The sequence below is a fragment of the Columba livia genome, chromosome 1 (assembly GCF_036013475.1).
Source record: "Columba livia isolate bColLiv1 breed racing homer chromosome 1, bColLiv1.pat.W.v2, whole genome shotgun sequence".
NCBI classification, from domain to species: domain Eukaryota; kingdom Metazoa; phylum Chordata; class Aves; order Columbiformes; family Columbidae; genus Columba; species Columba livia.
Window position 1 is genome coordinate 128553376 of NC_088602.1, and position 27420 is coordinate 128580795.

The 27420-nt window shown below is 47.2% G+C and overlaps 2 protein-coding genes across 3 annotated transcripts; one reads left to right on the forward strand and one right to left on the reverse strand.

The window, feature by feature from the left end:
• Window positions 1-445: 445 nt before the first annotated feature.
• CLSTN3 (calsyntenin 3) lies at window positions 446-15614 on the forward strand. Its single transcript, XM_065028272.1, has 18 exons — window positions 446-684; window positions 3319-3441; window positions 4364-4559; window positions 5031-5239; window positions 5550-5699; window positions 6340-6525; window positions 6992-7261; window positions 7520-7632; window positions 7712-7874; window positions 8952-9008; window positions 9709-9866; window positions 10049-10197; window positions 10674-10900; window positions 11974-12144; window positions 12737-12882; window positions 13003-13138; window positions 14627-14841; window positions 14914-15614. The coding sequence occupies exons 1-18, from the start codon at window positions 600-602 to the stop codon at window positions 15043-15045; spliced, it is 2886 nt and encodes a 961-aa protein (XP_064884344.1). The 5' UTR covers window positions 446-599; the 3' UTR covers window positions 15046-15614.
• Window positions 15451-24572, reverse strand: LOC102093857 (solute carrier family 25 member 36). Of its 2 annotated transcripts, XM_065028295.1 has the most exons (8): window positions 24413-24561; window positions 22799-22874; window positions 19291-19467; window positions 18801-18878; window positions 18380-18480; window positions 17677-17743; window positions 17196-17479; window positions 15451-17096 (listed from the first exon to the last, which is right to left on the reverse strand). In XM_065028295.1, the coding sequence occupies exons 1-8, from the start codon at window positions 24519-24521 to the stop codon at window positions 16897-16899; spliced, it is 1092 nt and encodes a 363-aa protein (XP_064884367.1). In that variant the 5' UTR covers window positions 24522-24561; the 3' UTR covers window positions 15451-16896. The 2 variants fall into 2 exon arrangements, with proteins under 2 accessions (XP_064884367.1, XP_064884377.1); XM_065028305.1 differs by lacking the exon at window positions 22799-22874 and having other exon boundaries at window positions 15583-17096; window positions 24413-24572.
• Window positions 24573-27420: the final 2848 nt, after the last annotated feature.

Genomic DNA, 27420 nt, shown 5'->3' on the forward strand with positions numbered 1-27420 from the left:
AGCCCGGGTCGCATGGGCGGCGGGGTCCGGATACAGTCTGCAGACCCTCGCCTCGGCACCCCCTCGATCTTCAGGATCGAGCAGGATGGGTGTTTCTCTGGATTTCCTACGCAACGCTTTACGATCTTCCCCTCCCCAGCCTGCTCCTCCCGCGTCCCTCAGCAGGTGCGAGGATGCTTCCCGGGGCGAAGCACTGGCTGCCCGTTCTGAAGCGCCCACCGTCGCCCACCAGACCCAGGTGCCCCCAGCCCTCGCCCCTCTCCGTGCACAGCCCAGATTTACAGTGAGGAGGAAAATAGCAACTCCCCCGCACCGCACCGAGCCTAGCCGAGCCGAGCAGCGCCGCACCCCCCCCATAGCACCTGGCGCGGCGGCCCCTCCCATTGGCTGCCGACCCCCGGCCCCCGCCGCGCCCGTGACGTCATGCTGCAGTGGCGGGGCGGGGCCGGGCGTGGAGTGGAGCGGAGCGGAGCGGGGCTCGCGGAGGTACCGCGGCGTCCCTGCGCGCTGCCGCCGCCGCGGGAGCGAGGGCGTGGGCCGGGCAGGGCCGCGCCCGCCGCTGTCCGGTAGTCCCGGGCGGGCTGGGACCCGCCGCCGCGATGGGCGACCCTCGGCCCCGCGCCGTCGTCCTCCTCCCTCTCCTCTGCCTCTGCGCCGCGCTGCCCGGCAGCGCCTCCAACAAAGGTGAGCGGCGGAGCGCCGCGGGCACTGTCCCGGGCAGCGGCGGCGGCGGGGCACCCCGCGGCGACCCTCCAGCTGCCCCCTGCGACGGGGATGAGGGGCACTTTGGCTCATCCATCCGCCCCCGCGGTGGCGGTGCGGCTCCGCGCTGCCCGCCGCCTTCGGCTGACACGTTTTTGTCGGGGGGTCTCCGCAGTCCCCGGCGGCCCTGGCTTTCTTTGCCCCTTCGGGCGCCGTCATCCCATCCCCTCTCTTTACTTTCTCCATCTGTCTCCTGCCACTGCTTTTTTTCCGTTCTTTCCTCTCCTCCTAGCATTCCCCCCGCGTTTTCCCCTTTCCACCCACTTGTCTTGCTTTTGTTTCAGTTATCGCTGTGTGGATCCTTCGTTTAGCATACTGAGACCCCTGTGGTCTCCAAAACACGTCCTCTATCTCCATCTTCCGATTCTAGTTCATCCATCTACAATCTGTCAGTAGGAATTATTGTGCAGTTTTATGTTAACTATGCTGGTTGCTTGTATAAAATAGCATTTTATGTGCTAAGTATGTAAAAAACCCACAACCCTAATGCTACAGCTGTAACGTTCTGAATGCAGATGTTCTTTGAACATGTAGAGCAATGGAGAAAGATGTAGATTTCTAGGTCTGTGTCTGTAGAGACAGGCATGAGAAATTCATTCAGTCAGTGTGTCAGTAATCTGACAGTGTGGGAGAATCCGCAAACATGCGAGGGACTCAGGGGTCATCAGGGAATGTGACACTTTAGGGTGCCTTCTGTGCTTTGGGTGAGGTCAGGCTACAGAGTGGGTGCAACGCAGTGCTGTGTGTATGCTGACATTGGCAGGGCATTTATTTGTTCTACTCTGGTGCTAAGGGGCCCAGTGGTGAGGCAAGGTTCCTTATGCTCTGGATTTTCTCTCTCCTTTGCAAATTTACACTCTGAAACATTTACCCACCTTTGGCAAATTATTTTATATTTACAGGAGCTACTCTTTATCCTAAAAATATTCCCAAAATGTTTTTCACATCTCCAGGAACTAATTTCCTGACAAATCGATTGGTGATTTCCAAGTTGCAGGTGGATGCAGCAAAGGATTTATCTCTCTACCACCAGCTTGTTACCCCAGCAACAGGGCACATTTGGCATTTGTAGCTACGTATTCCCACCTTGGTGCTGTGCTGCACAGGCTAGAGCTGTCACAGAGTGGAATCTGGTGGGGGCAATGGAGGGGTGGGGTGGAACATGGGCGCTTGCACACAGGAAGGATTCTACCTGCATACTGAGCAGGATGGATGTTTCTCTGGATTTCCTACGCAATGCTTTATGATCTTAATCAATACAGTGAAGGAGAAATGCCAGCCCACGCTCTTCGTGGCTATAACCGGCTGGGTCTGCCCGTTCTGCCCTGCTGGTGCATCCCCTCTCTAACCTGTCATCCTGTCTGCTGGCCCACCACCTGGCTCCAGCAGCATCCCCTGGCCACAGTTTGGTGAAGTGCTTGGTTGTAAGGGATACTGTCCCTTTCGAGTCAACACATCATGCCATACTGGTACGGTTTTAGAGCATACTGTGCTGCAGAGGATGAATTCACATATTGGAAGCAGTGCCCTTGAGGGGAAAGGCTCTGTATCCTACTTCCCACCAGCTCTGAGCCATGCTGTGCTCAAAATGTTGCTTGGTTGTAATAAATATTTGTCTCGAGGGGTTGAGAGAGTAGGGGATTATCTGGGAATGGTGGTTGTAACTAGGCTATGTAATATAATCTCTGAGGCCCATTTGGCAGGGAGTGGGTATGGGGGAGGGGTTTTTAATTTATAATGATTTTTCTTCTCTCTCCCCTCTATTTCCCTCCCCCCCCACCCCTTTATTTCTCCCTTTCCCTGCCCCGGAGCCTGTGTGATGAAGATTAATTTGCTATTTCTGGGCCTGTGACATTTTTCAGAGCCTCCTGCTGGCTGCTGCCTCCATGCCAAGCCTGGCTGGGCTCCAGCCATCAGGATTAGCAAGGAGGGGCCAAGGGAATATGGTGCTCACCATGGAGTGGGGAAAGAAGGAGCAAAGGACTCTCAGAGTAGATTATTACACATGTAGGATGACTGGCTGAAGGTGTGCCTGAGTACATGTGTGTAGATGCTGGGCCTTAGTCCAGAAGATGCTAGGCATAAGTGATAATGGTTGCATGCAAGACTTGTCACCTGAGGACACTCCAAGGGAAAATGTATCCTGCATCCTTTAATTATGGCTTCAATGAGCTAGAGGATTTAGCATTTGGAGTCTGTCTCCAGAATCAGGCTACTCCTGCCTCTTAATGTCATACTTTTTTTTTTTTTTTTAACCGCTTCAGCTTTCCTGGGCACCCAGATGCCTCTCCTCACGTTTCCAATGCAAAAGTAATGAAGAGACCAGAAGGAACACATTGTTTCTGATGAGGTCTCCCAAGACCCATGTAGAGTAGCACTAAAGAAAGATAACTTCTTTCTCCCAGCCTATTTCAGACTTCATTATTTCCAGAGAAGAAGGTGGGGAGGGATGGTTGTTACCTGCCACAGGATGATATTCTGCTCTTTTCCTACTGAATCTGTCGTTGGCGGTTAACACATACCTGTGCTCCATCTCTTGCCCCAAATCCACCTCAGCAAACAAGCACAAACCCTGGATTGAAGCTGAGTATCAGGGCATCATAATGGAGAACGACAACACAGTCCTGCTCAACCCACCGCTATTTGCACTGGACAAAGATGCTCCACTGCGCTATGCAGGTAGGTGGGCAACAGCTGTGGGAAGGGTTGGAGGCAGGGGGAGTCTAATGAAGAGGCAGAGACAGGATGACATTCATCCCTGTGCTGGATTCCTTGTTCTGGAGGAGATCCCTAGTGAAGTCTGCAGGTAATTTGGGCACAGCTTGATTTAGGATGCTGTGAGCTGTTTCGCTTAGGGAGAGAAACTGAGGGTGGAGCCATCTACTTTTTGACGCAGTTCTGCTATTTCTAAAGATCACATGCACAGCTCTGTGTCTATGAGCACTGGAGGAAGCTGGAAGGGCACACTTGGTTGTCAGTGCTACATCCCTTAACAGTAAGCACAAATCCCTGAAACTACAGACGAGGCTTTACGAGGGTTGTATTCTTGGTGCTTGCTTACACCGTGCCTGGAGCTTCCTCACACATCCTCCCTCAGCTTTGGGAGAGGAAAAGTTGTCACTGTTAGCTGAACTTCAGGATTTAGGTGACCCTATTGGCAGTGCCCTGTGGTACTGTGCGTATCCTGCATGCATAGGTGGATGAGACATCATAGTTCTTCATGCTTTGGCTGTCTATCTACAATATAAGGCGCTGAGAGATGCTGATGAGAAATAAGGTGCTTCCGCAGTCCTATGGCTGTGTAGCACTAATAAATCTAGCTTAAGCCTTGTAACGTCTTATCTTTCTTGATGCTGGTCAAGTCTCCTTGCCATGGGAGTGGTCTACAGTAGAGGGCAAGCTACACCATTAATGGCTGTAAGACATGGAAAAAGGAACTCCTAGGGAACCAAAAATTGCTCAAAATGAGAGGTGATAATGAGGAAGAAAGATAATTGTAAGTTAGAAAAGAAGAAAATGTGACAAAGGGAAGCAAGGGGGCATAACGTGCTCTCCTCATTCCTTTTCTTTTCCCCTTCCTCTCTGCCTTTGTGGGTATTAGGTGAAATCTGTGGCTTCAGGATCCATGGGGCAGGGGTACCTTTTGAAGCTGTGATCCTGGACAAAGCTACAGGTGAGGGGCTGATCCGGGCCAAGGAACCGGTGGATTGTGAAGCACATAAGGAGCACACATTCACCATCCAGGCTTATGACTGTGGAGAGGGACCTGATGGAGCAAATACCAAGAAATCACACAAGTAAGTCCATGTAGTCGTTGTTGCATGTTACCAAATGTGATCTATCACAGGAACGCAAATGAAAATTGCTGTGGGAATGCTTCCTTTAGGCAGAAGTATTTTTCTCCAGCCTTGATACTATAACTCGACATGTCAATAAGACCTAAAGACTGAGTCACATGACTGAATACACTAGAAATGAGGGCTGCTTGACAGTTGTGTCTAAGGGTGGTGTTTTATGTCGCTGCATATAGGCAGGAGGTCCAGATTACATGATCATTCCTTTTGCTCTTTCTCTGGAGTGGGAAACCATTGTCTAAGCTCCTGTGTGCCAACATTGCTGCATTGAAAACAAGGTCTCTTTCCTTATCCCTGCTTTTGATGGCTGGAAATCAGACTGATGCACTTCAAGGGTGTGACTTACATTGAAATGTAGGTGGTGCATGGCTCCTAATCAGCCAATCAGTTCTTACTGATGTCTCTCTGCATCAGGGCCACAGTGCATGTCCGAGTAAACGATGTGAATGAGTTTGCTCCCGTCTTTGTGGAAAAGTTGTATCGTGTGGCAGTGACTGAGGGAAAGCTGTATGACCGTATCTTACGTGTGGAGGCTATTGATGGAGACTGCTCACCACAGTACAGCCAAATCTGCTACTACGAGATCCTGACCCCCAATATTCCCTTTCTGATTGACAATGATGGTAAGAATTGGCACCTGCCATGAGCACGTCACTCCCCCTTTCTTGCTTTGCTCCCTCTCTGCCAGTCCCATTTGCTGGCAGAGCTGTGCTATATGAATTTTCTAGCACTGCTGATCTTTCTCTCCTGGTGCAGAGGTGCAGCAGCCATTTTGTGGGATGCTGTAGCTTGTTATAGAGTGGCAGTACCGGTGGAACTCAACCCCTTTTTGGTTGTTTTTGTAGTTGATCAAAAATAAGAGTGATTTCTAGAAGGAACATCTTTGAGGAGACTGTCTTTCCTCTCCCTTCAGCTCTTTGTTTTGCTAACCAGGTAACATTGAGAACACGGAGAAGCTGCAGTACAGTGGAGATCATCTCTACAAATTCATGGTGACAGCCTATGACTGTGGAAAGAAGCGGGCTTCTGATGATGCTCAAGTGGAGATCCAGGTGAAACCCACCTGCAAGCCCAGCTGGCAGGGTATGAAACTTCCAAATACAGTTATGTCTTCCCTTTGCTTTTGCTGAACTACTACTCAGTTCTACTCATTGTGTTTGTATATACACATATAAATTTGTATGCCCAAATATATGGTTCAGTTCTGGCACCAACCCATCAGTCCCATCTAAGGGGATAAGTCAGTTGCAAAGCCACTGAAAGACAATTCTAATAGTGGAAAATCCTTTCTTGGATTACTGTGAACTGCTATGTACTTGAGAAGGCTCACAGACTGTATTCAATGTACATTGTTTTTGGAGCTGTTTATCTTGAGGATATTTGGCTTTTCAGAGGTGCTATATGCCTATGGGTTCACCTTAGTCAATAGAAATAAGGGAAAATCAACACAGCTAAATATCTGTTCTGCCTGACAGAAGAAACTGACAATCCAAGGAGTGATGCTACACTAGTACTAGCTGTAGAAGTTGAAAATTTGGACTCTCTGCATCTAGGAAGTCTTCCTGTGCACTGATGCCAGCTGCATAAAGTCTTTTCAACATGGAAAGGACCAAAAATCTCTGGTTCTGGGCTAGTAAATAGATGCCACTTGTATGTGTGCCAGATGTTCTGGCCTTGGGTCCTTGGCTGGACCTAACCCCTATCTTTCACTCTTCTTCATTAGGCTGGAACAAGAGGATTGAGTACATCCCAGGTGCAGGCAGCCTTGCACTCTTCCCCAGCATTCACCTGGAGACCTGCGATGAGCCTCTGTGGAACATCCAAGCCACTGTGGAGCTGCAGACAAACCATGTGGCCAAGGGCTGTGACCGGGATAACTACTCCGAGAAGTCACTACGCAAACTCTGTGGTGAACTGATTCTTTCCTGGGCCAAGGGCAGCTGTGCCACAGCACCCTGCCCCTTCTCCTAGAGGGGTTCACAGTGGTAGCTCTGTGCCTCACACAGCAGAGATGCTGGGGGACACATTCCTCGCATCTGGTGTGGTCAGTGGGGCTGGGAGAACACGTAGCTCACATGCTGCGTTGAGGGGCAATGAGCACCCTGCCCATATTTATAAGGGTCTCCCCATGCTTTCCTTGCTGGGGAGCCAGAGGTTTCTGTTCATTGATGCACCCTCCTGGAACCAACTGAGTTTCAAAGCCTGTGGGACTTACCTCAGCACAGATGGAAGAGTCACCAGCCTTCTCCAGGCAGGGCAAGGCCTATAGGCAACTCCTCCTCTGCCTGTGCTCTAGCACCCTCTCATCTGTTCCCCAGTTCTCAGGCTCCTTATTCTCCCATGCAGACATCCATGACTCCTTCCCTTCTCCGTAGGTGCTGCTTCAGGAGAGATTGACCTGCTGCCAGTGCCTAGCCCCACGGTGAACTGGACTGCGCGGCTCTCGGTGCACTACAGCCAGGACAGCAGCCTCATCTACTGGTTCAATGGCAGCCAGGCTGCCCAGGTGCCTGTGGTGAATGGGCCCAATGCCCATGAGGGGCTGAGTGACCACTTCACCCTGTCTGTATGGATGAAGCATGCCGTGGTCCCTGGCAAAGGCAGGCGGGAAGAGGAGACAGTGATCTGCAGCACAGTGCAGAATGGTGAGACACTTTTCTTGGGGTGGGGACACTTCTGCCCAGTGCCTCTAACTTGTTAGAAGGGATTGTCCCGGTAGGGGGAAATCTCTTGTGTTCCTGAGCGGGATCTGGGCAGGGGAACACAGCTTCTTCAGGTGTCACTTTTTCTGGGAGCAGCCAGTGTAGAGTGCCAGTTGTGCAGGCTGGTGTGTGCTTCTGGGCTCTGGCTAGTGAGACTGCTCTAAGGCATGATACATAACTCCTTGTACTTGTCCCTGGCAGAGGATGGCTACTCTCATTACTCTCTGGCTGTGCATGGCTGCCGGATTGCTTTCCTCTACTGGCCGTTGCTGGAAAGTGCAAGGCCTGTGAAATTTCTGTGGAAGCTTGAGCAGGTGAGGAAGCATTTGCGTCTTCCCCATGTCCCTTCTCCTTCTGCCTTTCGCTCATCTCTTCCTCTGCTGTCTGATGTAGGTCTGCGATGATGAATGGCACCATTATGCCCTTAACCTGGAATTCCCCACTGTCACGCTCTACGTGGATGGTGTCTCTTATGACCCTGCCCTCATCCATGACAATGGCCTCATTCACCCCCCACGGCAGGAACCCTTGCTCATGATTGGAGCCTGCTGGACCGGTGAGTGCCCACTCCCTGAACCAAGCTCAACCCATATGGGAAACAAGAGAGTGGAGGGAGATCCAGAAAAGGTGAAACACTGCCCAATAATAAATGATGCAAAACACTTTGCAGCCTTCTTGCTTCCTTGGCACCAAAGCCAATGTGGCTTTTTCCCTCCTTATGGACCAAGCCAGCAGGCCACAGTAATAATAGCTCAGGGGCAAGTGTCATTGGCAGCTTCATGGACAACAGCAGTAGAATATGCGATGGATAATAAGCTTTCAGGCAGAGGAATGTTGAAACTGTACCTAATTCAGGCATTGGTGTTTCTATCAAAAGTTTTCACTAGAGTAGGCAGTACTATTTGTATTGCTGGTTGTATTGATGGGGATATCTGTGTCCTGAGGCTGTATATGAAAAAGTCACATGTCATTCTGTAGAGGAACTGGGTTGGAGGGCAAAGATAAGGTTAGGAACATAGTTAAGCCACTACCAGATTAAAGCCCATTTTGTGGAGATGCAAGACTGCATTTCCCAGGTCTCTCAGTTCCCCTGCAAGACTGAAGCAGGACAGAACTAAAGGAATTTGCCTGATGCTTGCCTTCAGTCCAGCAGAAATTTCTAGCAATATCAAATATTTAGTACTGCTTCTCCCAGGTCAGGAATCTTCCCACAGCTCTGTGTCCCTCTACCAACTTTTTGCAACCAACAAATATTACTCAGCTTGGGACACCCTTCTGGAACCATCTGAGTTTCAAAGGGATGTTGAGAACATGGCTTGTTGCAAACATGGCTACGACCATGTTCCATAAATGAGAATTAATTCCCAAATGATTGGAAAAGGATAAAAAATCCCCTATGCTTTTTCCCTTTTATCAGTTACTCAGTACAGTCTCACCATCTCTTCATGAGGGGAACTCTGCCCTCTTTCATCTGTGATGTGCTGTCTCTAGGGTTGGAGGGTGCATTGCTTGGCATGTGACTCCAGAGCTGTTCTTTTGGATTGGCCAATACAAGCACTTGTGTAGGTCCTTGCCTGACCCTGTAACTACTCTCTTCCCATGTCTTATTGCTTGTCTGAATGTTCTTTTGCAGAGGAGAAAAACAAAGAGAAAGTCAAAGGAAATGAGAACTCCACTGATACTGCGCAAGGTAGGGAAAAGAAAGAGTATAGTTCTCTTCCCCTCTTCACCATGTATGACTATCACTTCTTGCATGGTGCCTTCCTCATACAGCTCCCCCAAACCTGTCCTGCCACCTTCCACCATCTTGGGAAAGAAAACCCTTATTTGGCAGTTTGGTCCTTGATACCTTGACATCTGTGGAGCATGAAAAGGCTGACAGGAGTACTACAGCCTGCTTTGAGAGACAGAGTATGCTTTTCATGTGGAGAGAGAGTCCTCATGCCTGATCATTAAAGTTGGTCTCTGAAGAGCACAATAGCCATTAGAGACATCAGGAGATGTCACCTCATCCCTAAATACCTCTGTAACATATAGCTTATTTTAAAAGCCCTCACAAGAAGCACAGTGAGAAGGGGACAAGACATTGTTTCCATCTGGCATTCAGCAGTTGGGCAGAAACTTCTCTATGCTACCCACCATTCACTTCCCTAGTCTTTCTGTTGGCCTGTTTTTCTCACTTCCCTCCATCTGGAATTCAAAAAATTGTCATCTCCTTACATCAGGATCCCACATCTTCTTGTTGTCTTTGCTTTTCCATGTCCTATGCACACCTCTGTCTCTCTCTATCTCCCTTAGCATCTGTATGTCCCTCACACTGTTGCTTTTGTTGTTTTTGCCCTCTTCCTCACCATGTCTCTCACACCGTCCACCTCCCATGTTTCTCTCAGGAGATCCTCTGTTGATACACCACTACTTCCATGGTTACTTGGCTGGCTTCACTGTGCGCCCTGGTAGCTTGGAGAGCCGGGAGGTTATTGAATGCCTGTATGCCTGCCGTGAGGGGCTTGATTACAGTGACTTCGACAGTCTTGGCAAAGGGATGAAGGTATGCCCATCTGCTGAGCTTGCATGGGTCTCCTCCACGTTCTTCCCCAGCCTTGCATCCCAGGACTTTGCCTGCTCCCCCACCTCAAGCAACTCTCCACTTTTCTCCTTTGTGTCTCCCTTAGTGTGGACTCTTGGTGTTTGCCAAGGAACCTTGAGTATTTTCTTCTCTTCCACCTGCAGGTTCATGTGAACCCCTCTCAGTCCCTGCTTACCTTGGAGGGTGATGATGTGGAAACCTTCAACCATGCAATCCAGCATGTGGCTTACATGAATTCACTGCGCTTTGCTACCCCTGGAGTCCGGCCACTCAGACTCATGACTACTGTCAAGTGAGTGGACAAAGCAGCACCTCTGGATAAGTTCAGCAAGAGGGTTACCTCTCTTTTGACTAAAATAACACTCCATCATCATGTATTTTAATTCTAATTGATGGTCTCCAAATGGATAAAAGTCTTCCTGAAAATAAATATTAGAGTATCCAGTATCCAAATGGATACTGTAATCCTGGGTCCCAGGGTCTGTGCAGGCAGCAGAACTTCTGCCCTCACTCATGGTGTTCCAGGTATGTGGGCTGGTTTTCATTTTCTCTGTGGTGTGTGTGGGTGTGACGAAGTCACCTGAAACCTAGTGATGTCATTCCTACCACACCTCTCTGTCTTGCACAGCACAGACTATAGGGAAGCTTGAAGACAACTACCAGAAAAAGGATATTCCTTTCACTGACAGTAATGGGCAGCAGGTGTTCTTTTACAATATTGCTGGTGGAAGCTTGGGCCAACTGATGCTTTCTACTGCTCTCCTTCAGGTGTTTCAGTGAAGAGTCCTGTGTCTCCATTCCTGATGTGGAAGGTTATGTTGTGGTGCTACAGCCTGATGCCCCCCAGATCCTCTTGAGTGGCAATGCCCACTTTGTTCATCCTGCATTAGATTTTGAGGCTCCTGATGGGGTCCCCCTCTTCCCCAACCTCCAGATCTCCTGTTCTATTTCTCACCAGGTGGAAGCCAAGAAGGATGAGAACTGGCATGGTACCGGTGAGTGGAATACAGGGTGAGGTATAAGAGACAAACTGGAAAGACGTACAAGAGTTGCTGTCCTGCAGAGGAAGTAGAGCCCCTCATTACACTCAAAATAGGAGAGAATTTACAAATATAGAAGCAAGGCACATTGTCAGTCAATATGTAGGCTAATCGGTTCTTATATTTTTCTGGTCCTCCCTGTACTTTTTCTATCCACACAGTGCCTTTGCTTCATTCTCTCCTCCTTTCCCAGGCTGCTCATTCCTAATCCCTTTTACATTTTACCTACATTTCCCTTTATTGAATCCAGCACTGGATGAATGTCCTGGCTGTTACCCTCTCCACTCCTGCACTTACTCAGTCTCCTGCTTTCCTTATTTCTCAGCTCCTCCAATCTCTTCCTGCATCACTTATTCCTTTGAATTCCCCAGTCAGTTTCCTCACACCCTGTAATATCTAGTCCCTTAATTTCTCTCCAGCAGGCTCAGATTATTTCTCTACGCTCTATGCTCAACATGTACTTTCACTTCTTTTGTGTCTCTTCTGTTAATAGTATTTTTTGCTCATAGTTTTTAATTTAGCAACTTTGCCTTTCTTCATACAATGATGGGTTTCTTGACTCAGAACAGATTGGTCTTAGCCCTGCTGAAAGCAGTTAGTCCTTGAATGTGATTGCCATTTTAAAGAAGATCTCGACAATTCTAACCAGCAGTCTTGAGACAGGAGAAAGCTTTCAAAAGCACTCAGGGTCTGGGAACGTGTGATAGAGCTGTTCCTAATTTGCACACTGTCAACAGAGTCCTTACAGCCAAGATGTGTTACCATGATCCACTCTGACAATATTATGTTGTTCCAAAATAAAGTGACTTTATTATGTGCATAAATAATGTCATTAGAATCAGGGGGACTCCTTCAACAAGTAATTACACTGTCAGTGATTTTGCTCAAGGTCAGTGCTAGCCAGAGAAAGAAGTTATTCCATATGATGTGAGCACTTTTAAGTAAGTTGGTACCATTCTGATTAACACCTGCTTTCACTGATGGCTGTCTGACTTTCTGGCCCTGTCTTCTTTCTGCTTGCACCTCAGTGACAGACACACGAATGTCAGATGAGATTGTGCACAACCTTGATGGCTGCGAGATCTCATTGGTAGGAGATGACTTGGACCCAGAGAGGGAATATCTGCTCCTGGATGGGGCACTGCTGCAGCAGCGGGGTCTGGAGCTTGTTAACACCTCAGCCTACCTGACTATCACAGGTATGTCCTCTCCTTGGCTGTCTGATTACGCTTCTCTCACTGCCTGTCAGGCATTGCTGGGAGTAGCACTTAACGCACTGTTAAAGATGTGTGGGTGTACTCCTTGAGACTCTGAGATGTAACCATTTGTTGAACTCTTGGCTTTTGGAAGCCCCAGGTCACTTCCTTGGGGAGGTGGCTCCTTCTGGCGCACAGTACTACGGCATGGTGTCTGAGCCCTCACCCAGGCTTGTATCACTCTTCCTTGACTTACTCCTTGGGGTCACATGTTCCCACGTGCCAGCACCATTTTGCATGGCATGACTGGAGGACAGTGTATCCCACAGGTTCAACTGGTACAACACTATTGTACACTCCAGAACTTAACAGGGCTGTTGCTCTTCATCCTTCTTTCCCTTCCACTTGTTTTAGCAAGCAGGGATTTCATCAGGTCCTTTGCAGCCACCTCCATCTCTGCTCATGTCCTAAAACTAATGAACCCAGCATTGTCTTGGATTCCTCTGTAGCTGCTAGTTGCTACACAGTTACAATTCCGGATGACTTTGAAGCAGGAGCCTCCTCACCCCACACCAGTTATCTCTTCTTGTCTCAGGTGTGGAGAGCATTGCAGTTTATGAGGAAATACTACGCCAGGTCTCATACCACATCAACCATGGCGCTGCTCTTTATGAAAGAAAGTTTCATCTGTCCTGCACTGAGATGAATGGACGCTACTCCAGCAATGAGTTCACTGTTGAGGTACAGGATCAATACCGGCACATATAGGTGCTTGTGCCTCCATGGTAGATGGGAATACACACAACGTAGAATGAACCACGAACACATGGTTGAGTCTGTCTCGCTCTGGTCTTTCTGCAGGTGAATGTCCTCCACAACATGAACCATGCTGCTCATCCTAACCACATTCTGAATTCCCAGCAGTTCGTGCACCGAGGCCATCATTTACCCCCAGAGCTATCTGGGCACAGTTTGGCAAGCACCCACAGCAACCCAAGTATGTAACGCTATCTTTTGGGTTTATTCCTTTGCTGATTTTCTGATATCCTGGTAGAACAGGCAGAGGATTCCTTTCAGGCTCCCTATACCCATTTTATTGAGTTCCCATTATACTGTCCTTTCCTACTTACCATTATCAAATGGACTGCAGTCTCTGTCAAGTTGTGTTTTAGAGCTTGGTGCAACAATCTTTCTCTTTTGGTGTGTTGTTTTCTTGAGATAGAAGCAGTCTGAAATCTACACCTAAGAAGGTCTAAAAAGAACAACTGTAAGCTGTTACAATTTCATTTGTGCACCTTGCAAAGGTGCTATGTGTGCTTGGGTAATGTAATTTCAGAAAGAAGCTTCAGCGGGAGGAGGGAAATGAGTATCAAGACTGCCACTGCTCTGAAAACAAAACAAAACAAAAGATGATGGAACCAGGTGGCGGCCCACAAGGCAGAAAAATATAGGAGATGGCACCACGCAGACAAGATGCTTCTTGTCCCCAAAACAGGAGAGAAGCCTGAAAGCTAGACTAGATTTATTGGTTTGTGCTGGCAGCCGCTGTGCTACAAGCATGACCACAGTCCAGCTGGCTCCTCTTAAGCTGTGAAAGCTCTAGGACTGTTACAGAGGTCCCTGTGTTGGTTTTGGCCCCCTGATGTAGGGAACATGGAAAGCACCTCTGGTGCTTGTTTTTGCTGCAGCTTCCTGAAGCAGCTGATCTCAGGCTGGTCCAGTTCTGCAGCTGGCACTGAGCCACTGCAGGGACAGCCCATGTATATGCTGGGAGAGCACCAAAAACCAGCCTTTGCCACTCTCTTCCCGAACTCTTGCCGACTGCACCAGAAACTTTGTCCCTGCTGTACAGAACCACCTAGAACAAATCTGTGGAGAGCCCAGATTTTGCAGAGAAGGGGGTTATCTGGGGCCTCAAAGCTCAGCCTGCAGGCCTAGAACAAAGCAGTGGGAGTTTGGCTCACAGTCTAAGGTGAATTTAAAGTTTTCTTCTATGGAGAAGCCAGGCTTTGACCATGGCACTAATTAGAAGGCCATCATAGCCCTCACCTCTGTCCTACATGCAAAGCAGACTCCTTTTGGCTTCCTTCTATCTCTACTGCTTGCACGGAAATTACACCCTTTAAAAATCCTTGTGCCCGTAGAAGGTCTCCCCAGCACACATTTTTCCTTTCCAAGAGGGGGATACAAATGGCTGCTGTGCAACATTTTCTGGTGACTTCTGTAGATAAAGATGTGCAGTGTGCAGGCCAGGCTGACATCAGAGGACGCCAGGACCTAGGCTTCCTGGAAAACCATGCAGGCCTCATGCAAAGATATGGCAGCTGAAGGTGGGAACTGCCTGTGCCCAAGGGAGCAGAAAAGTCAGGACAAGTTCCTGCCTAAATGAAAAACCCAAGCTCTGCCCAGAAACCCCAGTTCCTGCAGGTCAGGTTGGAGATGCATGTTTCTGTGACAGATTCTAATTCATTTTCTTTCTCCAAAGTGGTCCCCAGTGCTGCCACTGTCATCATTGTGGTGTGTGTGGGCTTCCTGGCACTCATGGTGATCCTTGGCATCTTGCGCATCCACTCCTTGCACCAGCGGGGCATGGAGCAAGAGGTTCCTAGGGCTGCTGAAGGGGGGCACACAAGCACTGGAGGCAAAGAGGGTGACATGTGGGATGACTCAGCCCTCACCATCATTGTCAACCCCATGGAGGTGAGGAGTGGCTGAGGCTGGGCAGGCAGCTGGGGTGCCAGATCTTTCTTAACCTATGTCTCACCTCCCCAGTCCTACCAGAGCTGCCAGGAGAGGGCAGCAGAAAGCACCAAGGGCAGAGCTAGTGAGGGCATGGAGGATGAAGATGACAGCACCGACTCAGAGACACCCGACTCCCTGGACAACAACGATGTGGATGACTGACACATCATTGGCAAAAGTGATGGCTCTCACCGCTGCTAGGAGCTTTAAAACACCAGTCCAATGGATCCCCCCAAAACATATGGCTGGAAGGAGGAGTTGTCTTTGAACTTCTTCCTTCCCCCACTGTGTACACATGCGCTCCTCCCTTATTTGTCATCTCCGCCTCCCATGTTCTTTCATCTTCTGTCATTCTCATTGTGGACATTCCCCACATTATTGACCCCCCCATGTGGCTCTCTAGAAACGTGTGTTAGGGCAATTGCACATGACAGTGGCACAGTTCAAACTACGATGAGGAAGGAGGGACTTGGAAAGAACTGAAATTTGGAAGGAGGAGCCAGCCATAGGGCTCAGAGTGGGGTCTCTCACAACCCCTCCCCAGGTACTATATATATATATTGTATATTTTTTCAATGTTGTTGTTTGAGGTTTATTCTTGTTTCATGAAAAAAAACACACTGCAGCTTGTGTCGCTTTGTAAAATTGTCGATACGCCTAAACTAAATGAATGAAGATAAGAAGAATGAGGAAACAAAGTGGATTTTAAAATAAATGGATTTCAAATAAAATATTCAGGGCTTCTGTAGTTTTTCACTACAAGCAGAGAAACAGCCAGTGTAGCCTGTAATGTGAGACTGGAGACTGTCTAGAGCATGTATTTACTGAAACCACTGCCTTACCTCAAGGGCTTTTTAGTATATGTGTTGGAACAAGAAAAAACACAACACCCATGACCCTACCCCCCACCTTTTTAAGAGTCAAAATACTCTTCATAAACACAATGTAGCCCCAGGACACAGGGGTAGGAACCCACAGAGGAACAGAAGGCCTACCAGCCTGTCACAGGCAAGTGTAATGCAGCAAACTGAATTCTTGATTACAGAAAAAAAAAATAAGGCTCTTTCCATACACTTAGTGTATCATCAACAGAAACAGGCCAAATCCTCAGATTCACCCATCTTTTCACCTGATCCACCTTCTTTACCAGCATAAAACAGTATCTATGGTGTCTAGCTTGTATAATAGCAGAACAGCCCCAGTACTTCTGAGGGAAGGCAGCGTCCTCCTCTTTCTTTTGGAAATGGAAGGGATGGAAAAACAACAGATATTGGCAAAACATGGCTGTGAGTCCAGTAGTAGTTGCTCATGTAGTGCTTCATAGCAGGTTGTGCTTCTTCCCTTGATGTACTTGGTCTGATTAGTCAGACCCTGCAAGACAAAAAGAGGCCGTCAACTGCCTGACACATCTTGGGGCAAAGGCTGCAACATGTTATGGACCCAAAGGAAGATTCTGCCATAGGATATTTGCTGGTAGCCAAGGCTGAGGAATTCTCCTCACAGGCAGGAAGGCAGCACAGCAGGTGAGAGTCTAAGAGCCCCTCTGAGGGCACTAAAGGTCTCAGCATGAGATCTCTGCTTGCTACAGTTCTCTCCGCTCTAGCCTGTCTTCATGTCCAACTGTACCCACATATGGTTGTGACTGGGTGCAAAAGAAGTGAACATGCTAAGGCTGTCTAAGATACTCTTACGCTTTCTCCTTTGTCTCCTTGCCAGTAAATTCCATGCCCTTGTTTAATACAAAGAACTTACAGCAGGCACTATCAAAACAGTGCCCTGACACCTTGAAACACCAGAATAATTCAAGTCTCCAGAAAGAAGAAAGGCAACATTTTGCACATTGGAGCAAAAAACTTTGCACAAAATAGTCTTATGTCCCAAGCATGCTATGCCTGACCCAGTTCTGATATGCTATGAAAAGCACCACCTCTCAGAGCAATGAAAAAAACTGAGTCTCAGGACCATGAAGTCCCTGTATCTCTACACCAGCCTCAGCCAGGTGCTACAGCACGCTCACAAGGTGGAAGAGGCCAAATGTATGATGAGTTCATAGGTAGCCATCATGATAGCTGTGTTTGGGATCTGGCGGATCAAGTGAGCCAGGAGTCCTCGGTATAAAGCCAAGGGTCCCTCTTCATGGACCACAAGCTGCAGAGTCTGTACAAAGGAACGGTATCGTGACCCTTCTTCTCGCAACCGTGTCCGAATGACCTCTGGAGAGACAAAAAGGGAAGTGACATTAGCAGATGGATGCTACAAGCATGGCATCTCCCGTCGAGGGGAAAAGAAGCAAAGAGAGTGGACCCACTCACCATGTGGATATGCAATGCATGAGGCACATGCTTTGGAGACAGCAGCAGCTCCCATTAGTCCAAAGAAATCATGGCTGTTTGGTGAAAGTGTGAGTGGTGGGGAAAGGGAATGATGGCTGTTTTTCAGCTGCTGTTTGAGTGCTTCATAGATGACAAAGTGTATGATGGTCTCCGACACTCCAGCATAGGAGGCAGTGATACCACGGTAAAATCCACGAAGGCCTTCAGTATGGTACACATGCATGGCACATTGGAGTGCATTACTGGTCATCTCCCCCTTCACCCTGGAAAAAGCAAGGAGGGTTAGAATGGCATACTGCTCCACTGACCTAAAATGCTTTTGTGAACACAATGTATGAGTCTTCCCCAGCATGCCTTGAAGACTATGTTCTGATGGCAAGTCACAGACCCCTACCCAACCCCACCCCCAAACTAGTCCTGATCTGACACAGAGTGGCTCTGCACTGCTAGCCTGCCTTACCTGGCTTCCAGCTGCATCCTGGTTTTCACTAACCAGATAGGGTTGGTGAGTGTTGAAGAGGTAATGCCTGGAGAACAGAACAGGAAGGCAGCCATGAGCACCAAGATCACACTGACAGTTTATGAGGAGGTGCTGATCTATCAGCTCTCCCAATTCTGCTTGGCAAGCAGCAGGCAATTGCAATTTGAGAATGACCTTGAGCTCCCATGGGAGAAGAGACATTTAAGGCAGACCATTTGATTCTCCTCCTCCCCGATTCCAGCCTTTGTCTGGGGGTAATTAGCTCCTCTGCCTCCAACCCTACTACAGGCTCTGGCGTTACAAAGAGGCAGGAAACAATGGGCTAAACTTGCAAGAGTGAAAGATTTTGTTAGAGAACTGAGATATATCAAGAGAAATAATTCTGTGTATGGTCTAAATTACACACTGCCTTCTCCCTTTCACAGCTGAACGGAACTCTTTTCCTGATAGCAGCTGAAGGGCTAAAGACTAGATCCATTACTTGAAGAGATGAGCCTAACAAGAATGAAGAGTGAGAAAATGGTTTGGTTACACAAGGAACTCACTGTTCCAGGTGTGGAGGGAGAAAACTGCAGAAGAGAGAGCAGGACTGACAGAAGCAGTAATGGGGAAGGAATTAAATCCATTTACACTTACAGACAGAAAGACCCCTTGGCTCTGATTTGAGACAGAATAGACTCACCTGCACAGGCTGCTGATAGCATGTGTACTTTCTTGGACTCCGGTACAAGGACAGCATTAAGCCTCTCCTTAACACCAGAATAGGCAGCAAAATATATAGCCCTGGTTAGAAAGAAATACAGAAGAGGTTACAACTCATCTATGAGGAGCAGAGATGGCACTGCCGTGGGAGTCTCATTCCAACTTTTCTTACTCCCAGCACAGGTTTGTCCAGTGTGACATCAGACACCATCTACAGACACCAACAGCAATCACCTTATCTTACAACTATGATCAGGAATTCCAGAAAATGTCTGTGTGAGGCAGCCCTGTGGCACAATGAGCACATGGCTCACACTGCTTTCAAAACATGGAGCAATAGCTGCCATGAAGGTCCTTTAAAAAGCGAATAGCATGAGCTATCCTCAGGGAGCAGTACTCACCGGGAGGGTGCAACCCCAACAAGGTTTGGACCCAGACCTCGGAACAGGGATCGTATGCCTTCCTTCTCAAGGATGGTCCTACAGAAGGACATAAACAGAGAAATCAGCAGAATAACTAAGCTGGGGGGTCTCTTGTTCTTCAGTACTTCTTGTATCATCATCTCCTCATCTCCCGTGTTATCCTTTTACTGCCCTACTCTGTCCTTCACTCATTTCCTCCTTACCTTGTTGACACCAGCACTCTGGGCCTGATCAAACCACTAGCTGAGAAATTTCTCACAGTCCCAAAAGCTACCTTGCAGACTTAAGAGTTCAAAGCACAGATCAACTGTAAGAAGCAGATGTACCTGTGCTCTGATAAAACTCCCTACTGCACTTGTGGTTTCCAGATCCTCATCCCAAATGTTACTTCCCTCTCTCTCTCTCTCTACCTGATGGCCAAATCTTCACCTCGGTGGTGCTAACATGCACAGTGCCCTACCCTACTCACCTCATCAACTTGAGCATTCCAGGAGACGGTGGGGTGGGGTTCATCAGCCTCACACTCATCCCTGGCAGGTGTATCTCTGAGAGGCACAGAGGCCGCAGTGTCAGTTGGGATGACTGCAGACGTGTCTTCACCACTTCCAGGGGACATGTCAGGATGGCTCCAGCTGTGCCACCACATCTAGGGCATAACAGAACATATAAGAATGAGCCCTGTGCAGGAACAGGGCAGTAATTCTGATCTTGCTCGTCTACAACCTCTCCCCTCTAGGACAGGAGGTTAGGTCCCCTAGTCTGCATCACACATGGCCTCCTGCTCTGACACTGATTAATGTAATAATGGCTTAGCTTGCAACTTTTTCTGGCAGCCTCACTCTGAAATCTCACTCAATATTTGAGACAAACAGTCCCAAGTCCATGGGGACTCAGCAGTCCCTCAGCTCAAAGCTACTGATCTTTGAATTCAGAATTTCCCAGAGCAAACATTTCTGCTGCCCAACCTTGCTGCAATGCCTTCTGCTGAGATCACAAGGCTCTGTAAGCAAGATCTGTATTTTCTACCAACAGTCAGGCTCACCCCCAGCTTGAATTGCTTACTAAAAGCAGACCCTGACCTTCAGCAGACAGAAGCTATTTTTGGAACTCATGACCCAGCACCATCAATCAGCCTAGTCACATCTCAGTAATGCTGAAAGGACCTGTATCTCCCCTTCTGCCACCCAGGGACAAGTCAGAACCAATACGTTCGGTTCTCAGCTTCCGCCCTTCAGATTCTTGGACTCACAAGTCTGTTATTCTAGAGGATGCTCAGTACCTGAAAGACTGTTTTGAGATCAATTTGCATGGAACAACCATGCAAGAGGCTTTGATGAATGGACAGTTGTTCATATCTGGTACAGCCAAACTCACTTCATTTCACAACAGATGGAGGCTTAAAAAAAGCTCGCTCTGCTCCAAAGACAGAAAAGCCAACCAAAGCACTACAAGAGGACAATCAAGTATATCAATGGAATTACATATGATAGCATAGGACACCCAAAGGCCAGATTTCTGAAGAATTATTTTGAAAAAGTCTATACAGCTCAGTGCACACATATATTGCTCCCACAGCCTTTGCTCCTAGGGCTTCATTTACTATTGCCTGTTGGTTAGGATAAAAAAAAAAAATAAATAAATAAAATAAAAGGATGCCTGGAAGCCTATTGCAATGAAGTCCAAGAGCTTAAGATCTGGCAGCTAGAAGGTGATGCAGCTACTGATACCAGCAAGTAGCAACTAGTTATGCTACTCCATTACACTCACGCTGCTTTGTCAAGCCCTTTGCAGATATATGCATTGGTGATGACTTGCAGAGCAGCTGATCAGCAGCAATTTCCCTCAGGAGATATGATGAGTAGCGGGAGTCTGGGATTAGGTAAAACGCAACCAAAGAACTCAGCTCAGGCTCAGAAGACAACAAAAAGTAAAGCAGTAAATGTCTCGGCTCAGGTTCTCTGCATGAACAAGCTCATCAAACATGGACACCAAAACAGTCTACATAGCAATCCAGGAGTCCCATGAAGCAGGACCTCCTTTTACAAAAGCCATGTTGATTCTTCCCATGTAGAACATATTAATCCAGGGGTCTAACGTTCCTAACAGGAACGTTACCATGGTTTCTACTAATTTGCCTGATACAGGCTCCAGACTCACAGGCCTGTTGTTTTCTTGACCAGAAGTGTAGTTTCCAGTTCAGGAGAAAATTGAGTACAGTGGTGACAGATCAAGATGTCTAAGAAGTCTGAATAGAGCAGTGTCAACTTCTTATCTAAAAGCTGAAGAAAAACTACAACAGGACAACATTTAGAGAAGCAATTGCCTGGACACAACTTTATGTAATGTGTTCGTAATATCTCATTCCTCCAAGAAGTCCGCACCTGAGCATGGCCAGGATATGAATTCGAACCCACGCCTCCAGTAGATATACAAATTTCCTGAGTTAAAGTTTCTCAAGATACTGATATGTATAGACAATAGAAAATAATTTTTAAAGCTATAGTAAGAGTTAAAGAAATTGTTACTCATCACAAAGACATGAAATATTTTTCATTCCAATACTAATGAAGGCAAAATTTAACAAAATCTAGTTGGAACTAACATTTTAAAATCAGCAGGCACAAAAAACCCATGGCCATGGATATTAAAAATAGCTGATTGAAGAGACTTCGTACCTACAGATTTAAATGCTTAAGAAATGTTAGGGGCCTGTGGAAAAGTCCTAATGTCTAACAGGATTTTAAAAAAACACTCCATAGAATTATGGAATCAGATCACTATAAACTTAAAAAACACTTTGTAGTAATCAGTCAGTGCAGGGGAGGGCTATATATAATTTTTTTAAAACAAAATGAAAATAAATGCCGGATTCTACAAAGATGTAACATACTTTAGTTCTGCAAAAAGTGAGCTTGATAGCTCACAAAAACACACTTAGAACCTTAGCACTCTGTCTACAGCATAGATACTAAATGGATTAAAATCAGACCACAAAATCTCAAAAAGAAGGAAAAAAAATAACCCCCACTCTTTCCCTGCCCTGAAACCAGTTGTCAGTAAAGAATCAAACAGCAGTGCTCCAGTAAGAGTCTAGGAAAATCACTTATAGACTAGATGCAACAATTTCCCATCTTTCCACCAACAGGCGGGAGGTAACATTTTACTTTTGATAAAATCCATTGGTGACAAAGACTGTCTCAGTACTGAGCAAAGCTGCAGTGACGGGCAAACAATGAAAAACACATGGAACTGAGCAGCCACCAAGGGTCCTTATGCCGGGCTTAAGCAGACCAGTTTAACAAAACAAAAACCCTGAAGTCGTTACTCTGGAAGCAGGAACAAAAGCAATTCCTGCAAAATATGATGAAGAACAACAGCTGACAATCAGTACAACATGTACTCCCAGAGCAAAGTAGTGGCAAAAAAGATCTTACTTTCATATTTCAAAAGAAAAACTGGAAAGTTTGAGATGGCAGAAAAAAAGGATTAGTTGAGAGAAACACAAAAAACACTATTAACATATTTAATGATCTGAAAAGGGTGCGAGAACATGCACAGAGGTGACAAGGTTTACTGGTAATTCACATTTTAGCCCTTACTCAGGGTAGCCAAAAATTGAGATGGCTTGAAAATCGTCAGTTAAGAATAGCAAGGCTAGGTCAGACAAATCTGCAGTTAAACCGGGATTCTGCCTAGGACACAGGTAAATAAAGACCACCTACAGAAAAGCAGGAGAAATACTAGTCTCCAGAACTAGTCTCCCAGCTTCCTGCAAATTTCAGCTCAGGAACTTCATCAGCCAGAAATGTTACATCGCATTAATAGCTTCCAACACTTCATTTTTCATTAATCTTTTAAAAAATGCTTTCTGGACTCATAAAAAAACTTGTATTTCTTACTATCCTATGGCCAGGAGTCCCACAGTTTAACTGCACACTGTGTTAAAAGCTATGTTCTTGCATTAGTTTGGAACAAACCTCTCAAGTTTCATCTGATGATCCCCAGTTCTTGTAGAACATATCAAGCAAACAACTGTTCTTTCATCAATGAGATCTGTTTAATTAGGTGAAACAATAATATTAACTATATACTGCAGTAATCATCTGAACTTCTTATTCATCTCTTGTTCATCTTATCTCCCGAGTTTTAATTAATTGTAATTCAAGGATTATTGCTTAATGGGTGAGGACAGGATACAGGCTGCCAAAATTCCCACTAGCAACACTCCTGTCACTAGCCAAACTCTCACAGTTTTTCAGGAGCCAAAGTGGAAAATGAAGGTGAGAAAAAGCTTAAGAAGAAAGCTAAGAAATACGAAAAAATATATTTTAAAAGGCTAAGATGCAGCGACTATATAGTTCAAAGAATAAATTAATAAAAGAGAACAATACAGATAAAATGACAGTGGCAACAGAGAGGGTAAGTACATATAAGCAAAGATCAACATAGCACAACAACTGCATTAGCTGCAGAAAACTGGAAATCTACTAATTAAGGGCAATTAAATGATGTGTTTTATTGCACATGATACAACGCAGACCTCACTACCACATGGACTTGTGGAATTTAGAAAGGGAAAACGTGGCTCTCTGGACAAGGGGGTTCTGCAGTTACTCAGAAAAGCCCAGAGGACCACAATATCTTTTGGTTTAGGACATCATAAACTTAAAACTCACTGTTTTGAGACTTAAATTATACACGTTTCTTAAAGACAGGCAGGGTGAAACGCAGTGCAAGAATGGACTTGCTCAAGGGCACACTGCGAATTCACAGGCACTGCCCTTGCCCTGACGCAGCTCTGAACACACGGCCCACCAGAGTCAGCCACACTATTTAAAGCCAGAGAAGACATGCAGGAATCTCAGCCATGCGATAGTGGAAGGCTGGCTACTCTCCTAAAGACAAGGATGCTCCACCATTTCCTCCACTGAAGAGGCCCTGTGGTGCCTCTCATTCCCTCGTTCGGCACCTTGCTTCCCTTGCCCGCCATCTCCGGTAAACTCAGACTGGATAACATAGCAGGTGAAGGCCCCCACGTCTCACAGGGAGTCTCCCCTTTCCTTCCTCCCGAACTGCACAGCTACAGGTTCACCGTGGCGGCAAACGTGCCTGCATTTACAACTGGCACAGCAAAGCCAGCGCGGGTGAGGATTATGGGGCACAGGCAGCGTCTGGCCGTGGGGCAAGGCAGAGTGTCCTCTTCGCCAGATCTCTAGCAGCTGCTAAAGGATGCGTGCCCCACAGTCCCCGGCACAAAGTGCGGCCGCGGCCTGAGGCCCGGCCGCAGCGAGCACCGGGGCAAGCCGTCGCCGTAGGCCTCGCTCCTCAGGGGCGGGGCGGGCAGGCCGCCCGCAAGCCAGGGCAGCAGCCGGAGGGGACCCCCCGGGCCGGCAGCAGACGGGAGCACAGGACGGGTTCGGAGCTCCCCGGGGAGAAGGCGCTGTAGCCGCGGGGGCCACGCCGACCCGGAACAGGAAGACGGCCCCGGGTCCGGCGAGGCCCCGCGCCCAAGGCAGCCTCGGGTTTCCCCCGGCTACGTGTCCCGAAGCAGAGGCCTGCGGACCCCGGCCGCCCCGCGCGGGGATACTCACCCTCCGGCGAGCAAGTGCAGCAAGGTGCTGTGCTGCGCCATATCCCGGCGCTCTGCGCCGCCTCCCGAACCCCACCACACTCGGGCCGCCATCCGTCCGCCCCGCGCATTGGCTCCCGGCCGGCCGGAGGAGGAGCCCGGGCGGCCGCGGGACCGGGCCCGCCAGCTGCGTAAGCTGAGGGGGGGCGTCCTGCAGGGCTGCAGCTCCTGACATCCCGGCGTGTCCCGCCTGATGGACGGTGCCTCCCTCCCGTGTGTTCTCTGGGCTGAACCCAGGCCTCGCTCCTGCTGAGGTGCACTCCCTGCTCCGTCCTTTTTGTGCTCTCGTTTCTCTCCTTGCAGATTTTAGCCTGCTAATACAGCTCCTTTGGCCCAGCCACTCAAAGCTCTTTCATTAAAAAAACTCGAAAGAAACCTTATCTTTGTTTTGCAAGTGAGGAGACCAAGGCCTAAATGGCAAAGTAATGTCTTTGAGATCAGCTTGTGGAGAAGTTGATGGGTCCAAGAGCAGAGCCTAGTCATTCCTGAGTCTTATCCATGCTCTGTTGGGACCACAGATGCTTCCTCAGATGTTTGGTTTTATATTAAAACAGGCCAAGTGTTTCAGACAAAAAACAAAACCCAACAAAACCAACTAACCAAAAGACACCCCCCCAAAAAAAAAGCCAACAACACAAACAAACAAACAAACCAACCCCAAAACCCATACCAAACCAAAAACCACAAAAAACTCTGAACAAAATAAACACATGATTTTGAAGTTTGGAGGATCAGTATGTCAAGGACGGGGAATATACAGGCCCAAAAGATCCTTCGTTGCTTTTGCAAATGAAAAGTTTCAGATGGTGTCACAGTTCACAGAATATCATCTTCCTTGGAAAAAAGCAGAACATACATCAACATCACGCTATTGCCAAAAAGGCACACATTGTCTCAGTTTGTATGGGTACAAGGATAGTCTGTAGGTCAGATGAAATAAGCTGTCAGATCAGCTCTATTCCTGCGACTTCTGTACTCACAGCACTGAGTGACACAAGACTGAGTGTCTAGTGAGCAAAGCTGCAACAACTGGCAAATAACAAAAAAAGCGCATGTAACAAAAAACCTGAGCAGTCACCAAGTCTCCTTATGCTGGACTTAAACAGACTGGTTTAATAAAAACTTGTAATGCTTCTACAAAATAGGCAAATCTGGGAAAGTGAACCCACAGAGGGGTACAACTCACCTGGGCCATCCAAGCAGGAGGACTGAAAAAATTGCATTGTGTAGCCTAGAGAAGAAGGAATTGAGGGAAACATGGCAAATTACTTCAGGCACCTACAAAGATACTTCAAAGAGGAAATGAATAATTATCTATGGTGGAGAAGAAAAGAACTATCAATAGTTCATGTCACTACATGGGCAGTGATGAGAACACTAGTAAAAAGATTGGCCTTCTGGTCTGTGAAATGGAAAAATCGATCAAAGATACCAAGAAGTTGCAAGTATTTTTCACTTGTCTTCACTGTAATTTCGGCTAGATGAGTACCTTAAATAGCACAAATGACATGTGGGCAAAAAGTCATTCTAGATTTCTAAGCACTTAGGCAGAGTCAACGGTTTCAGACCAGTTAGGCTTGACTAAATTAATCCTGTGATGGCTGGAGAACTGGCTGAAGAAATGCCAGACCAATCGGCTGTTATCTTCGAGATCTCTAGAGAATGTAGAGGTTCAGAAGGCTAGAAAAGGCCAAATATATTGGCTGTTTAAAAAGACTATATCAGGAATTACTGGCTAGCCAGTGTTACTTTATTGCCTCCCCCTGTGATAACTGGAACAAATAAACATTAAGTAGACAACTCTAACTTTTAATTTGCCAAAAAAAAAAAAAAATCAAGTAAAACCAATCTTTCATAGTAGACTAACAGGCCTTGTGGATAAGGATGTATCAATAGATATTATATATTTTGACTTCGGTAAGGATTTTTATTCTGTTTCATCTGACAGTCTTACAAACAACCTAGGAAGCATGGGAAACTGGATCTACTGAAATCACTGTGAGCAGAGTCTGATACTGATCAGAAAATTCTAAGATTGGTATTCCATGTCTATCTGGAGAAAATCATCAAGAAGGAGACCTGCAGAGATCTGTTCTCAGTGTGGTATTAAAAGTTTCTTCAGTGATTTATACAGTAGACTAGAAAGTGTGCCTATTAAATTTGTAGATAACACTAAACTGAAAGGGGTTGCAATGTGTTTGGAAGACAAAGTTAGTATTCAAATGGTCTTGATCAATGAGAGAAATGGCCTGAAAGGGTAGAACACCATTTAATAAAAGCATGCATGCACTTCTGCACTTGGAAAGAAATAATGAATTTCACAAAGTTAGGATGGGGAATAGCTTGGCAGAGACCTCCATTTTGTCGCTGATCCCCATCAGGCCCAAGACCTTCAGCAGGGTACTTGGCTACCATGAAACTCAGACTGGCTGAAGGATGCAGAGCTTAGGTTAGCCTTTTACAATTTGCTTTTCTTAACCCTCCAAGAGTTATTGAGGCTCCCTTATGTTTCACTTCTTACTGCCAAAATATTTGCACTTTGCATGCAATGGTCCATTGACTTTTCTCCTTTTCCTGCTGCCTTTAGATTAGACCCTTTGCTTTCTACCTGCAAACAGAAATATCCGTGACTTATCCGGATAAGTCACAGTATCCGTGACGAATACTTATCTACCGATAGCTATTGCTGTGGCTGTCCTGGATGCTCTGCCACCGCTACCACTTCTGATTCCTTTAGTTGAATCAGAGTCTTTTGGGACTGTAAGGGATAAAGGGGGCCATCCAGCTTTTCCTTCTGTTTCCTTTGCTCTGGGTCAAAGACCTAGAAGGTCTCACTCTGCGAGGTCCCCTTCTGTACCTTCAGGTGGTACAGTACCCATGGTACTCATAGGCAATGGCAAATTGTGACTGAGCCATGGAAGATGCTTTCTGAAAGCTTCGTACAGGCTGTGTTCAGACTGGTGAAAATGA

What these genes read in the sequence shown, in the direction of transcription:
- CLSTN3 (XM_065028272.1), top strand. Translation starts at nt 600, where the DNA reads ATGGGCGACCCTCGGCCCCGCGCCGTCGTCCTCCTCCCTCTCCTCTGC. An exon ending in CTGCAGCACAGTGCAGAATG is followed by an intron (nt 7,262 to 7,519) that starts GTGAGACACTTT and finishes TGTCCCTGGCAG; the next exon opens with AGGATGGCTACTCTCATTAC. An exon ending in TTCTGTGGAAGCTTGAGCAG is followed by an intron (nt 7,633 to 7,711) that starts GTGAGGAAGCAT and finishes TGTCTGATGTAG; the next exon opens with GTCTGCGATGATGAATGGCA.
- LOC102093857 (XM_065028295.1), bottom strand. Translation starts at nt 24,521, where the DNA reads ATGCGCGGGGCGGACGGATGGCGGCCCGAGTGTGGTGGGGTTCGGGAG. An exon ending in CATCAGATGAAACTTGAGAG is followed by an intron (nt 19,468 to 22,798) that starts GTTTGTTCCAAA and finishes GTTATGCCCTAG; the next exon opens with ATGTGGTGGCACAGCTGGAG. An exon ending in GCTATCAGCAGCCTGTGCAG is followed by an intron (nt 17,744 to 18,379) that starts GTGAGTCTATTC and finishes TCTGTTCTCCAG; the next exon opens with GCATTACCTCTTCAACACTC.